This window comes from Acanthochromis polyacanthus, chromosome 3, assembly GCF_021347895.1.
Source record: "Acanthochromis polyacanthus isolate Apoly-LR-REF ecotype Palm Island chromosome 3, KAUST_Apoly_ChrSc, whole genome shotgun sequence".
In the NCBI taxonomy this organism is placed as follows: Eukaryota; Metazoa; Chordata; class Actinopteri; family Pomacentridae; genus Acanthochromis; species Acanthochromis polyacanthus.
Genome location: NC_067115.1, coordinates 8,620,222 through 8,633,486, shown reverse-complemented (window position 1 = coordinate 8,633,486; position 13,265 = coordinate 8,620,222). Strand labels below are relative to the sequence as shown.

At 40.3% G+C, this 13,265-nt stretch overlaps 2 protein-coding genes across 2 annotated transcripts; both read left to right on the top strand.

Annotated features, from left to right (window-relative positions):
• The first annotated feature begins 744 nt into the window (after positions 1 to 744).
• On the top strand, positions 745 to 2,281 carry LOC110950633 (transcription factor Sp6-like). Its single transcript, XM_022193334.2, has one exon. It carries the CDS (start codon positions 794 to 796, stop codon positions 1,712 to 1,714), a length of 921 nt encoding a protein of 306 aa, XP_022049026.1. The 5' UTR covers positions 745 to 793; the 3' UTR covers positions 1,715 to 2,281.
• A 3,383-nt stretch (positions 2,282 to 5,664) lies between these two features.
• cwc25 (CWC25 spliceosome associated protein homolog) lies at positions 5,665 to 12,474 on the top strand. Its single transcript, XM_022193360.2, has 9 exons — positions 5,665 to 5,825; positions 6,914 to 7,086; positions 7,176 to 7,412; positions 7,498 to 7,567; positions 7,751 to 7,902; positions 8,684 to 8,756; positions 10,558 to 10,763; positions 11,730 to 11,897; positions 11,988 to 12,474. The coding sequence occupies exons 1-9, from the start codon at positions 5,808 to 5,810 to the stop codon at positions 12,097 to 12,099; spliced, it is 1,209 nt and encodes a 402-aa protein (XP_022049052.1). The 5' UTR covers positions 5,665 to 5,807; the 3' UTR covers positions 12,100 to 12,474.
• Positions 12,475 to 13,265: the final 791 nt, after the last annotated feature.

Here is a 13,265-nt window from a genome sequence, read left to right as displayed (position 1 = left end):
AATGTAATTTTAAGGTTACACACTATAAAGACTAAGTAGTAAATGTAGATAGGGAAAGAGGGGAAATTAGAAAAATAACAAAAAAATTGCTCATCATTTTTCAACTCATAATTTTTTTTTCATTTAATGGCAGATATTTGTAAAACTAACAATGTTTTTGCTGATTTAAAGACAGTAGTAATAAAGTCAATTTATGCTAACACATGGTAAAAGCAGCCTCAGCAGCCTTTTGATTTGGGTCTGGTTATTTACAGTTTTAATCCTTTTTTCCTGTCATTCTATTGGTTAATTTCTCTTATTTAACAAAACAGAGAAAATCAGCATTAGTTTTTTTTTATTTCAGGAGACTTACTCCTGCCACTCCTCACAACTAATTAGTATCCCAGGTGCTACTTCGCACCAAACTTACAAATAGTTGCCCAGCTCAAACTGTGATTGAAAGCTCTGTGCTGTTGATTACAGACACAGAGAGAGTTTTCTTCCTGAATTGGCAGCTCATTGGTTTTACAGAGTAAAACAATCTGCTTAAAGCTGCCCTGTAATCCAGGAGTTATCCAGCTTTTGTGAAATGAACTGTCTTTGCAGTATTTTGGGTTGAAAAGTAAAAGACAAAATCAGGTTTAGTGAGAAAGAGTGAGTTTAGGAGGTGACAGTCTGTTCTTTCTCTCTGCAGGTGTTTTAAAACATCACCACTCCACCATGTGGTAATTCTCTCAGTGTTACCAGGAAGACGCTGAACAACACTTTGAGCAGCTGACCTCATCCACAGTCTTCACCTGCAGCAGCTGCCCTCATGGCCCACCCCTACGAGCCCTGGTTACGGACAGCACCACCTAGTGGCAGCTCAGAAGACATGAACATCCCCTCCTGGTGGGACCTTCACAGAGACGTGCAGCCAGGCAGCTGGATCGACCTGCAGACGGGTCAAGGTGTTGGTTTGCCGTCCGTGAGTCCAGGCAGCTCCATGGGGCTGCAGCCATCTTTAGGGCCTTATGGCTCCGACCCACAGCTGTGCACGCTGCCTCCAGCTCAGCATGCTCCGGCCTCGCACTCGTCCCACCTCTTCTCCCAGGATGGCTTCAAGATGGAACCACTGGCCCCTGAGATGCTGCAGCAGGAAACGTTCTCCTTGGAGGAACCTCAGGAGACCTCTGTGTCAGCTCGTCCCAAACCCCAGCGCCGGTCCTCCTCCAGAGGTGCCGGCCAGGCTGCATGCCGCTGCCCGAACTGCGTTCATGCCGAGCAGATGGGCCAGAGCACCGACGACAGCAGGAGGAAGCACATGCACAACTGCCACATCCCGGGCTGCGGCAAAGCCTACGCCAAGACCTCCCACCTGAAGGCCCACCTACGATGGCACAGCGGGGATCGGCCCTTCGTCTGCAACTGGCTCTTCTGTGGGAAAAGGTTCACGCGCTCTGACGAACTGCAGCGCCACCTACAGACGCACACCGGTGCTAAAAAGTTCAGTTGCGCGTTATGCCCCAGAGTGTTCATGCGCAACGACCACCTGGCCAAGCACATGCGCACACATGAGTCGCCGCCAGGACACGGTGAGGAGAGGGTGAACGGAGACGGCAGGATGGACAAAGGCTTCGATGCAGCAACGCCTCCGCAGTCGTCCTCAAATGTGTCCGACGGCACTGAGCCTCCACTCAAGATGAAATGTGAGACAGACCCATCGGTGTCCAACGTGACGGGGCAGTCTGGCTAAGTTCATCAGTTTCAGAAGATGAAGGGCTCACCGTGTGGTCTCCTCTCCGTTGGAGAGGAGTCATAATTTTACAGTAGAAGAGTAGAGAGTAGAAGAAAGTTCGGGACAAACTATAACAGATGAAAGCTGGATGGAACAAATATTCATCTATGGTCCTGTGAATTTACCAACTGGGTAAACTCAGAGTTGTTATAGCAGAATTAAAAACAGGAATTCTATGCAGAAAAGTTTCCTCTGAAAAGTGAAAAGATGGCGAACAAGGCAACAGGTTGTTGCTGGACGTCCATTGCTGCTAGAGCTACAACTACCAGAAGACAAGACACCGCATGAGTTCATCAGAAGGTGGCTTGGTGACTTGTTTACAATGAAATTAATCAAATGTGTGGAATAGAAGAGCTGTTTAAATGAACTATACTAACTAAAGGAAAGGAGGCAGTGATGATGTTTTCTTTATGTTTAAACTGTCACCACATGTGTGCAGCCTACTGTACTGGAAGATAATAACGTCTTACAAAAGTTAGTAGCCATTTGGATGAGCGATGTCAATTACAATGGTGTGCTACAGCAGCGCCGAAAATCTAATCTAATCTAATCTAATCTAATCTAATATAATCTAATATAATATAATATAATATAATATAATATAATGGTGAAATGGAAGATGCGCTGTAAATTATACTTACCGATAATTCTGTGCTTCTGTCACCACTGATCTCACAGTAGTAGAATGTGAAGAGGTGTTCAACATGAAACACCACAAAGCAAAGAACCAAGACAGTGATATGAGAAACTCGCATAAAACAATAAAAAAACTGAACAGTGAAAATTCCTGTCAAGTAAGAAGATGACGCCGGACATAGACAGAAAATGCCGCCGGGTTAAATGAATCCGGCTTCTGTTGGGACACGCTGATGACAGCAGCCACAGCTGGCTACAAAATAAACACACATTATCCACATTATCCACCCTGTCAGCGCTACAAGCTGTTGCCATTGAACAAAACCTCAGGCACGAAGCTACACTTCATTAGGCAGATTAATCCAGAGCCCTGAGCAGCCCCAAGATTTAAAGCTGCACTTAATATTTTTACAGTAACAATGGATCAGTATGTAATGTGAAAGACATGTTATGTGGAGGTTTATCACTCAGCTCTGCTATTCAGCTCAACTGCGCTTCATGTTTTAGCATCATTTAGTGCATTGTTTTGATTTTCTGACCCTCTCAGCTCTCATCGACCCTGTTTCTAGCTTAAGGCAGACCCTTTCAGCAAAACCTTCTGATAAAACCCACATAGCCTGCAGTAAACACAAAACAGGTAAAGGTAGCAACTAGCTTGCTAGCACTTACACAGATTAGCCACAAAAAGCAAGAGCCTGACAAATCCAAAATTTTTGAGGCCGACAGCAACAGTTTTTAGGGAGTGAAGATTTCTGATATGACTATGTTGCCTGATATTCAGTGATGGGGTCATTGTTTATTTCCAGGAATGTTTTTCACAAATGAGTTAGCATCTTACTGTGATGACATCCCTTGTCTCCGCACCACTATCTGCTCGGCTGTGATACATGCTCTGCTACATGTGCTGCACACCGTGCTGAGAGTGACGTAAGCAATAAAGTTAGAGCTGTTGCTGGGCAAACTATGTGATGACACTATTTTAAAATTATCCTAAGAATCTTTTTCTGCATTATGTTTGGTAAAAAAAGATTTTTTTTTATGGCCACACCGATATATCTATAATAGGTCAATATTACCTGAGAATCGATATTTGATCAACTGATATAACAGTCAGGCTTCAATTAAAACCACTGACAAGTGAAGTGAGCGACACCAATCATCTTATTGCATTGCAATGATCTGCTGGGAATCTGTAGGCCTTGCATTTGCATGGATTTCATTTTGACATGTACCTCCCACCTAAACACTGTTGCAGACCAAGCACGCCCCCTCATGATAGCAGCCTCCTCCAGCAGGACCCCGACACGATGGAAAAACTGCTTTGGAATGGTTCGAGGGACAAAACAAGGAGCCCAAAGTGTTGACCAGCCTCCAAAAGTATCCACAGAGGCCCCATTCTGTAACCTACAGGACACAAAGCATCCAATGCCTGACCAGTCAGAGCTGTTCTGTTGGCAAAATATTTGGAAAGCAGGTGTAGTGGTTTAAATGTTGTGGCTGATCAGTTTAATCAACTGTAATACCTGAAATTTCCTCAAGATGTTGGTGGAGACTAAAAAAGATTAAAATGAAGAGTTATACTTTTTTTGGTGACAAGAACTCCAAATAAATGCTAATGAGGCTGCTGCATGTGTAATTAGGATTAGGCAAATTAATGGCTAACGCATTCACCATAAAGGTGAAAATACACTCATAATATGTAAATGTCATGTTTACGGGTTGATCTGCTGCCCCCAAGGGGACAAAGATGGAAGAAAAGTCTGACCAGAGCAGGTTAATGTTCATGGAACACGATGTTCATGTCAAAAATGTGCAAAAGAAAACCTCACAATGGCTGTAAATGTTGAGGTTTTGCAGAAATTGGCGCTTCCAAATCTATCCAAGTTCACCTCATTAAGTGACTCTAGCTTTCAAATGCCATCAGCCCCATAACCTTTTGCATGTCGGATCAAGCTATAGTCCCACTTATCAACAAAGATTGTGGGAAATGCTCATCTCTCATCACATTTTACTAACAGCTGGTGGTGCGTCTGAGCTGCAGTTTTTATGTGTTCGCTGACAAATAATTTAACAAAACACTTTGTTGAAACATGAGCACCAGAGAAAGAATGTGTCAGCAATAAAATTCAACTGAACAACACAAGCAGCAGCAGAAATTCTTTAGGTTTCGTGTTTTGGATAGTTAACTTTCATAATCAATACTGTATGATCAATAGTTCTGTAGCAAGCAACTTCACAGTTTAAAACAATATTAGGATGTATGTAAACCATCACAGACATTAGGCAGATTTTTATATATTAGGGAGCTCGCATTACTGCCAGCTCATGATTGCTGTATTTATGTATAGATGATAAGAAATGGAAGACAGTGCTTAAACAGTCAATTATTGTGTATTGACTATTATTATTATTATTATTATTATCATTATTATTATTTTGATGTTCTTATAGATAGGCTTATTATGTTTCCTTTTATGGAACTTTTTAAATTGGTTGCTGTAGTAAATGTCTTAGTTGTGGAAATTGTAATAAAATAAGTTCAAAAACTTTTAATAAGTTAATATCATGGTGTAATGACTTGTATTTAATCTACTGTTGTTCCTTATTAAATAAAAGCATATGTATATGCTGTGTCCATGTGTAACTTTTATTTAGAGAAGGCAGATTTGCAGTGTGCAGTTTAATTTGCCCTCACTTTGCAGATAGAGTTGCAGATTACAAAAAAATTCAAAAATGTCGTAATGATGATGTTTTGGGAGCCTACAAATTATGCCGAAATTACACTTGATGTTTCTGTAGGATTGTAGTGTTTTAATGCAATAGTATCAGTAGTTGGGAAGCTATATGGGTTTGAAAATAATAAAATAAAGAAATTATTATCTATTTTTTCTGACTTTTCATTAATTATAATCCCAATAAGGTTACCATGTTATTTTTAGGTGAACTTTTAGGTCAGAAATTGTGTTTAATTTTAAGGGATCCCAAGAGGGAGCGTGTTGCGTCCAGGGACAGAATTCTGCACTGAAGCGCTGCCAGAAGTAACATTATAGATGATTCCAAAGGCAGAACGCATGGCAGCAATGTCAATTTCAGTTGGAAAAATACGGTACATGTGATATTTGTCTATTCATTTATGCAATAACATAATAATAACAAATAACACCTATTTTCTTATTGAATTATTTTCGACTAAAAACCACTGAAAGCACACCTTGAGCTGGAACGTCGGAGCTTACCTTGTTCCCTGAATGCACCGTAAACATTACCTAAACAGGAAGTACACAAAACGCGTCACACACGGGCCCCGGTGGCTCCATTTTCTTGCTGTGAACTCTCGCTGTTCCACAGTTTATATTTAACGGTCAGAATATTTCTTTTTCATTTCTTGTTAGGCTAAAGAGAGGAATTTTTCAAGATGGGAGGCGGCGATCTGGTAAGTACGAATTAAACGATTCACGATAGACGCTAACGCTGCGGAGAGAGAATGCTAATGCCGGACTCCATTGAGAATATCAGAGTCTAAAGAGATTTCTTTACTTGTCACTTTTAGAGCTTGTACGTCACTATTTAAAAGCTCTTGCATTTCGTTTAGTACAGTAGCACAATTCGGCAAACCTCAGTTTAACCTGAGTCTTTTTATTTGTACACATTATTAGCAATGAGTGCCGTAAGTAGCTAGTTGCTTTAGCACATCAAACGAGGGATTTTAAATCTGATATCGGTCCGATAGTCACTCTTGAGAGCTGAGATGTCTTTTTTACTAAATATTTTACGTAGTGATTAATAATTCCCGTGCCGAACATACTTATCGTTGCGAAAGATCACTATAATTACTGGGAGAGAGAATGCTAATGCCAAACTCCATTGAGAATATGAAACTTTGAAGATATTTCCTTACACATCGTAATGGGCAGAGCTTTTACAACACACTTGAGAAATGGAGAAAAAAAGAGTTGGAGCTCCACAATCGTCACTTTAAATTTGATTTACATTTTAGTAGTTACAAGTGTTTGTAAGAGCTAGTATGCGTGAGCTAAACTGGTCGAGTTAGAAAGTCAATTCCAAGAGTTGACAGACGATGCTCATGCCGAAATCCATTGAGAACATGGCAGTTTAAAGATAATTCTTACTTTCCATCACCTTTAAAGCTATAACAACACGATTTCAAAGCTCTTACGTATTGCTAAGGACCATAGCTCAGTTCAGCAATACTCACTTTAAGTTGGGTCTCCCTCTTTTGAAATTTCAACAGATGCGAATGTTGAGTTATGACGTCTTCAGGAAGTATTTTACTTGATAATAATTGATTTCTGTGTCAAATACACCATAAGATGTCAAGAATTACTACTAATAATCTTGGATCATATAATGGAAATCATCAGAGTGGAATTAAATAAACAGTGTCCGGGCCTGATGATAAAATCTGGCCCAGTTAAAGGCTTGAATACTTAATACTTGTGCACTAAACATGCTAGTTTTCTCTTATACAGCAGCTAAATGTGTTAACTTGTCTCCTGCCAGAACTTGAAGAAGAGCTGGCATCCCCAGACTATGAAAAACATTGAGCGCGTCTGGAAAGCTGAGCAGAAATATGAGGCTGAACGCAAGAAGATTGAGGAGCTCCAGAAAGAGCTGAAAGAGGAGCGAGCTCGAGAAGAAATGACAAGATATGCAGAAGACACCGGTGCCATCAAGTGAGTTATTGCTCATATGATCATGACCGATGCTGTGGAAGTTTAACTCAACCAGGTGTGTCTAAGTCATTTTTTTTGTATGGTGACAGAAAAAAAGACGATCGCCTGGACTGGATGTACCAGGGTCCTGCTGGTCAGGTTTCCAGAGATGAGTATCTGATGGGTCGCCCCATCGACAAGCAAATCACCGACCAGTACGAGGAGCCAGAGAGCGGACCATCGGCTGAAACCGGCCTCCTTCCCGGGTCCATCTTCAACCCCTCCACCCCTGCCTCCAACCTGGACCTCGCCGCCAAGATCAGGGAAGACCCCCTGTTTCAAATCAGGTGAGTTGGTCCCTCTCTGTCTCCTAATTTAATCCTAAAATATGCTAAAAATTGCAAATTCACGGATTTGTGTTTTGTTATGAAGGAAACGTGAAGAAGAAAAGAAGAGAGAAGTCTTGACGAATCCAGTGAAGATGAAGAAGATCAAAGAAATGGTAAATATTCACCTGTAATGGTAACCTTATTAACAAAACAAAAAGTAGTACAATGTTCATTATGTAATGACTGAACGACAACTACTCTGCTAAAAATTTACAGCATGTATATAGAGTTGGTTTTTATACAAATATCTACACTTTTCTTATTAGTGGCTAAACGTTCATTGTTTTTTTTCACAGCTGCGCCAAAATCTCGACAAGAAAGACAAGAAAAAGAAGAGGAAGAAGGATAAAAAGGAGAAGAAAGGAGACAAAGAGAGAAGAAAGGAGAAGAAACATAAGAGGAAGAGTTCAAGTTCAAGCTCAGATGAAGAGGATCAGAAAAAACACAGGTGTGTAAAGAGATTGTTGAACCACAAGCTGATTGTGGATTTTTCTTGCTCCTTTCATATTTTTACTCACTGTGGGCTCATTTTCTCTGCAATATAAAGTCCTGCACCTCTATGGAAACAGAAAAAACAATGAAGAAGGAGGTAGAACTCAGAAATGTCTTTTGTGCAGCATGACATAGTTAGAATGCCATAAATCATGAAAAAGAAAAATGTTTAATTATTTGTTTTTACAAATATCGAAAAAATCTATAATCAACATGTTTTCCGAGTGCCCACAGGAACACGGGAAAAAAAGTGTCTCTCTATAGATGATTAAGTATTTACAGTTTATTTGTCTCCTCTCTGCTCTGTTTAAACACTGTCTGCAACTCAACCGAAAAAGTGACTGAATTTTTATCACGACTGTTGGTTGCAGCTGAGTCACTAATGGTTTCAAGGTTAGAATTTTGAAAAGAGACATGTAGAATAAAGTAATTTTGAACAAAAATTATGATTTACAGTTTGGATTTGGTAAAGTTTGCTGATGACATGTCACAGATTCATAGTTCTTAAGACAATTCTTTTTGTTTTTACTGTTTCTGATAAACTGGGCAATGTTGGCGATTAGTTTTTTATTCAAGTATAACATGACTTTCAAACCTGCTGACAGATTCAGAGGGTTAATAAATAATGTATACATAAAAGTGATTTTATGTGCCATTATTTCTATCTCTGTGTTACTGCACAGATATAATAGTGAATTAGTTCAATTAAGTAAAGAGTTCTAATGATTTGTTTTCAGGTCACACTCACGAGATGAATCTTCATCAGACATCAAATCTCGTTCCCATCATGTTCCAGGATATGGCCTACAGGTCAGTAAGCAGCATCTGATGCCACAGTGATTTTGAACACACATACAAACGACGTGTCCTGCTGATCTCTCACTTTACCAGAATCCTGGTACAAGTATGTGCAGCATATTAAATCATTGTAACCTGGTTGTTTTCTACTGAAATGATCAGAACAAACTGGGAACAGAGCAGCTGCACAGATTCATGTGATTTCTGAAAATACATGAACTGGTGATGCAGCACTAGAACTAATTGTGGAGAACAGCAAAGACAAGTTAGCCGCTGTTTTTAGATGGTCTGACACGCTGCTTGTTGAGCTGTGATACACAAACTGCTATTTGCAAAGTTTATATTTGACTTTTTGTCCATCAGTTTGTATAAAATGCAGCCACACCGATGACTTCTTTGACACGCAGCCAGTTAGTTAGGAATGTTCAATTTATCATTGAATAAGTTACAGCTAGCTACATCTCTGTGAGACTCGGCCCCCACCTGTCCTCCACACGGACACTGAGCACCGGCTCCCCACAAGGCTGTGTGCTGAGCCCCCTCCTGTACTGCCTCTACACCCATGACTGTCGTCCGGCCCACAACAGCAACCTCATCGTGAAGTTTGCTGACGATACAACAGTTGTCGGACTCATCACAGGAGAAGATGAGGCAGCCTACAGAGGGGAGGTCCTGAAGTTGGCAGCTTGGTGTTCAGAAAACAACCTGGCTCTGAACACCAAGAAAACAAAGGAGATCATTGTCAACTTTAGGAAGCTCAGCACCGACCTAGCCCCCCTCTACATCAACGGTGAGTGTGTGGAGAGGGTCCACAGCTTCCGGTTCCTGGGCGTCCTCATCTCCTCTGACATCTCCTGGACGGACAACACTACGGCGATCATTAAGAAGGCACAGCAGCGACTACACCTCCTGAGGGTTCTCAAGAAACACAACTTGGACCCCACCCTGCTGACGACCTTCTATCGCTCGTCCATTGAGAGCCTGCTGACTTATTGCATCACAGTGTGGTACGGCAGCTGCACCATGGCAGACAGGAAGGGGCTTCAGAGGGTTGTTAAGACAGCACAGAAAATCATCGGCTGCCCCCTCCCCTCCCTGATGGACATTTACACCTCCCGCTGCCTTAAAAGGGCAGGAAACATCATCAAGGACAACTTCCACCCTGGTTCCGACCTGTTTGTCCCGTTGCCCTCAGGAAGGCGCTACAGGTGCATCAGAACCAAAACAAACAGACTCAAAAACAGTTTCTTTCCAAAAGCCATCACCACTCTGAATTCAAACATGCACTGACATTCCAAACCTCCCCCCCCCAGACTACCTCAAAACCGTCTACTGTGCAATACGGACTATTCTAATGTGCAATATCACACTGACCATGCACTTTTATTCTTTTTAACTGTTTTAACTTATCCTTTTTTGTGATTTTTATTACATGTATCTTGCACTGATGGAGATGCTCTAAATCTCATTGTACTTGTGTATAGTGACAATAAATGGCATTCTATTCTATTCTATCTCCATTAGGTTCAACTGGTTCAAAGTCTGATTGTTCTGTTGCAAAAAATAATGTAATAATCCCGGAAGGCTGTTGATGTCCCACTTTTCTCTATATAAAAGTCACATTGGTGATTGTCTGACCGGTGAAAATTTGGTTGGAGGAGAGCTCATGAACCAACCAGTCTACCTGGACAGTACAGCTCTAGTTCCCAGGCAGTTTGTCTGGGAGGTTTCTGTCCCACTCACTGTGAGGATAAGATCTCTAAACAGCACTGCCAGAACCCATGAGTCCTAAATGCTAAATCTTTCCCCTCAGCTCCCTTCTGGCCGGCATCAGCAGACCTCAGCTCCGTCCAATCACTCATGGCGCCGCGACAGGAGCCGATCCAGATCACCTCACAGGAACTCCAAGGACAGTCGATCCAACTCATCGTCCTCACACAGAGGAGACAAGAAGGCGGAAGCCAGACCTCCGAGCCCACAGAAGGATCGGTACCAAAGACAGAGGAACCACGTGTCCAAGTAAGAGTTCACACGTATCTAGAAACTAAACTCTCCACACATCTATTACATGAGAGGGATGAGCATAGTAAAGTTTTTCAAACAGACTCTTGCCTATTGTCTGATTTGCAAAAGTGCCTTTATTTGCCATGTTTTGGTGCTAGTTTTTCTTGCCCGCAGAAGGTTTAGCACTGAAATGTTGTGAATAAATGCATTTCTGCAAGCTAGATTAAGATTCATTACTTGCTTGCATATGGAAGAAGGATTTTTAAAAATGTTGATGATGCCTGGTTTCACTTTTTCCTCGTTAGATCACAATTTTGGAGTTTCCCTCCAACAGGGCTGCAACTCACAGACATTTTCATTATTAATAAGTCTTTTAAATTATTTTCTGGATTAATCAATTAGTTATGGTCCAGAAAATGTCAGAAAATCATTAAAAAAAATGTCTGTAATTGTTTCCCAAAACACAAAGCGGTGCCTTCTAATGTGTTGTTTTCTCCACAATTCAAAGATGTTCAGTTCACAGTCCAAAAGAATAACAAAAAAGAAAATATTCTCATTTAACAAGCTGGAATTTGAGAATTTAGACTTCTTTTCTGAAAAATTACTCCATTACTAATTATTTGCTTGACAAAATATCTATCTATTACACATTGACAGCTGCTTGATTAATCGCTGCAGTTCTGACTTTAGTTTTCAGTCTTAAATCTACTTCATCATGTCACTGCCATTTTACATAATCATTCTTTTTGTGCAGGTTGACTGAAAATGTCAGAGCGTCTATCAGCAACAGATGTGCTGCTGTACCATTTATGCTGCAAAAATAATTGTTCTACTTATTTTAATGTCATTATGTCTACTGTGTTTCTGATATTTCCATTAAGTTCTTTGGAAAATGCAGTTTGAATGTGTTATTTAGAGTCTTGTTTTTATCACCGCCCACACTGAATCGGCTAATTTTCCCTGTTGTCCTGCCTGATGTAGGAAGCTCTCTGCAGAGGAGCTGGAGCGAAAGAGGCGTGAGATGATGGACCAGGCCAAGCAGAGGGAGGAGGACAGGGAGAACAAAGTGAAGAGATACAAGAGGCAGGACGAGCAAGAAAAGCAGAGGGAACAAAATGTCAAACAGGAACGCCATGCTGGCTTCATCCAGTAAGTTCAGTCAGAGGGTTTGTGGACTCAGTTATGGTGTCTTTCTGTTAACTGTCAGATTCAGTAACACTGACCTTTGTCTTCTTGCAGTAACATGAAGCTGGAAAGTGCTGCAAGCTCTTCTTTAGAGGACAGAGTGAAGAGGAACATCCACTCCATTCAGAGGACGCCGGCCTCCCTCGACAACTTCATGAAGAGATGAAGACACAAGACATTCACTTTACAGGCTCTGAACTGACTGAAAACATCTGCAAGCATGATGTGATACGCTTGCTATCTGTGTCTTTAATGTACTGATGTTGTGGTTGGAGTCTGTCAGGAGTTCTAACAGGGAAACTCAACTGCTTTTGAAAAGCAGATTCAACAATGGACACAAGACTGTTATTTCACACAAATCCTACTTTTTAGAAAGCAAACATCTCTTCATAATGTTAATGTGATCCTAACTTTGTACAATATGTTGTTTTTACAGAGAGATTGGACCTGTTTTATTTCATTTTTTGTAAAATATGTTTCTTACATAGTGTACTAATGTGAGTAGAAACTGATATATATAAACTCAATTTCTGGAGCTTCATTATTTATCCTTTGTTTCTTTTTTAAAAAATGATCTTGACACAGGGATATTCTCATGTAGGGCTGATGATAGGCAAAAAAACCCACAATGTAGTTATTTTGACTGATAATGTAATAGGAGTCATGTTTTCGTGGAAACCGTTGCATTTGTTTTTCTCTGGAAAAATCTACATAAAAATAGAAATGTGAGTTTTGCTGCTGTCTGTTCAAAACAAGTATGTCAACTTACATCTGGAAAAAAAGGTCTGTAGGATGCGACATCTCTGCAGCACCACGATGCTTCTGTTATAACAGTATATTGTGACACATTTTACTTCTATCATATAAAAATGGCAGCTCCTGCATTTTTGGATATAGACGTTAATATTTTTCTATAACATAAGTTTTTCATTCGTACACTTACTCTGATTATTCTATATAAAATAGACTTTAATTCATGAACGCCATTACCTTCATAAATTATTTAAATACTTATTACTTCTGAGTGGACAATTAACATTAAGGTGCTCACTACTGTTATTTTGAGCAAATTCATCAGGTTGTATACTGCGAATTTAGACACAATTCATAGAAAATGAATTTCTGTTGAATACTAAAAGTGTGGCATCAAAGAATTTAGCTCTTATTTGTAAGCTGACAAGACAGCAACCCTTTGAACCCAAAAATTACACAATTTATCAGAACAAGAAACTATAACAAAGAATCCTGAGATTTTCTACTTTGACAGTCCTTGAGCAAATTCTGAGTGATGTATAACAAATCTAAACTTAAAATCAAACTATTTAATCAAAA

What these genes read in the sequence shown, in the direction of transcription:
- LOC110950633 (XM_022193334.2), top strand. Translation starts at nt 794, where the DNA reads ATGGCCCACCCCTACGAGCCCTGGTTACGGACAGCACCACCTAGTGGC.
- cwc25 (XM_022193360.2), top strand. An exon ending in TTCCAGGATATGGCCTACAG is followed by an intron (nt 8,757 to 10,557) that starts GTCAGTAAGCAG and finishes CTTTCCCCTCAG; the next exon opens with CTCCCTTCTGGCCGGCATCA. An exon ending in CAGAGGAACCACGTGTCCAA is followed by an intron (nt 10,764 to 11,729) that starts GTAAGAGTTCAC and finishes TGCCTGATGTAG; the next exon opens with GAAGCTCTCTGCAGAGGAGC.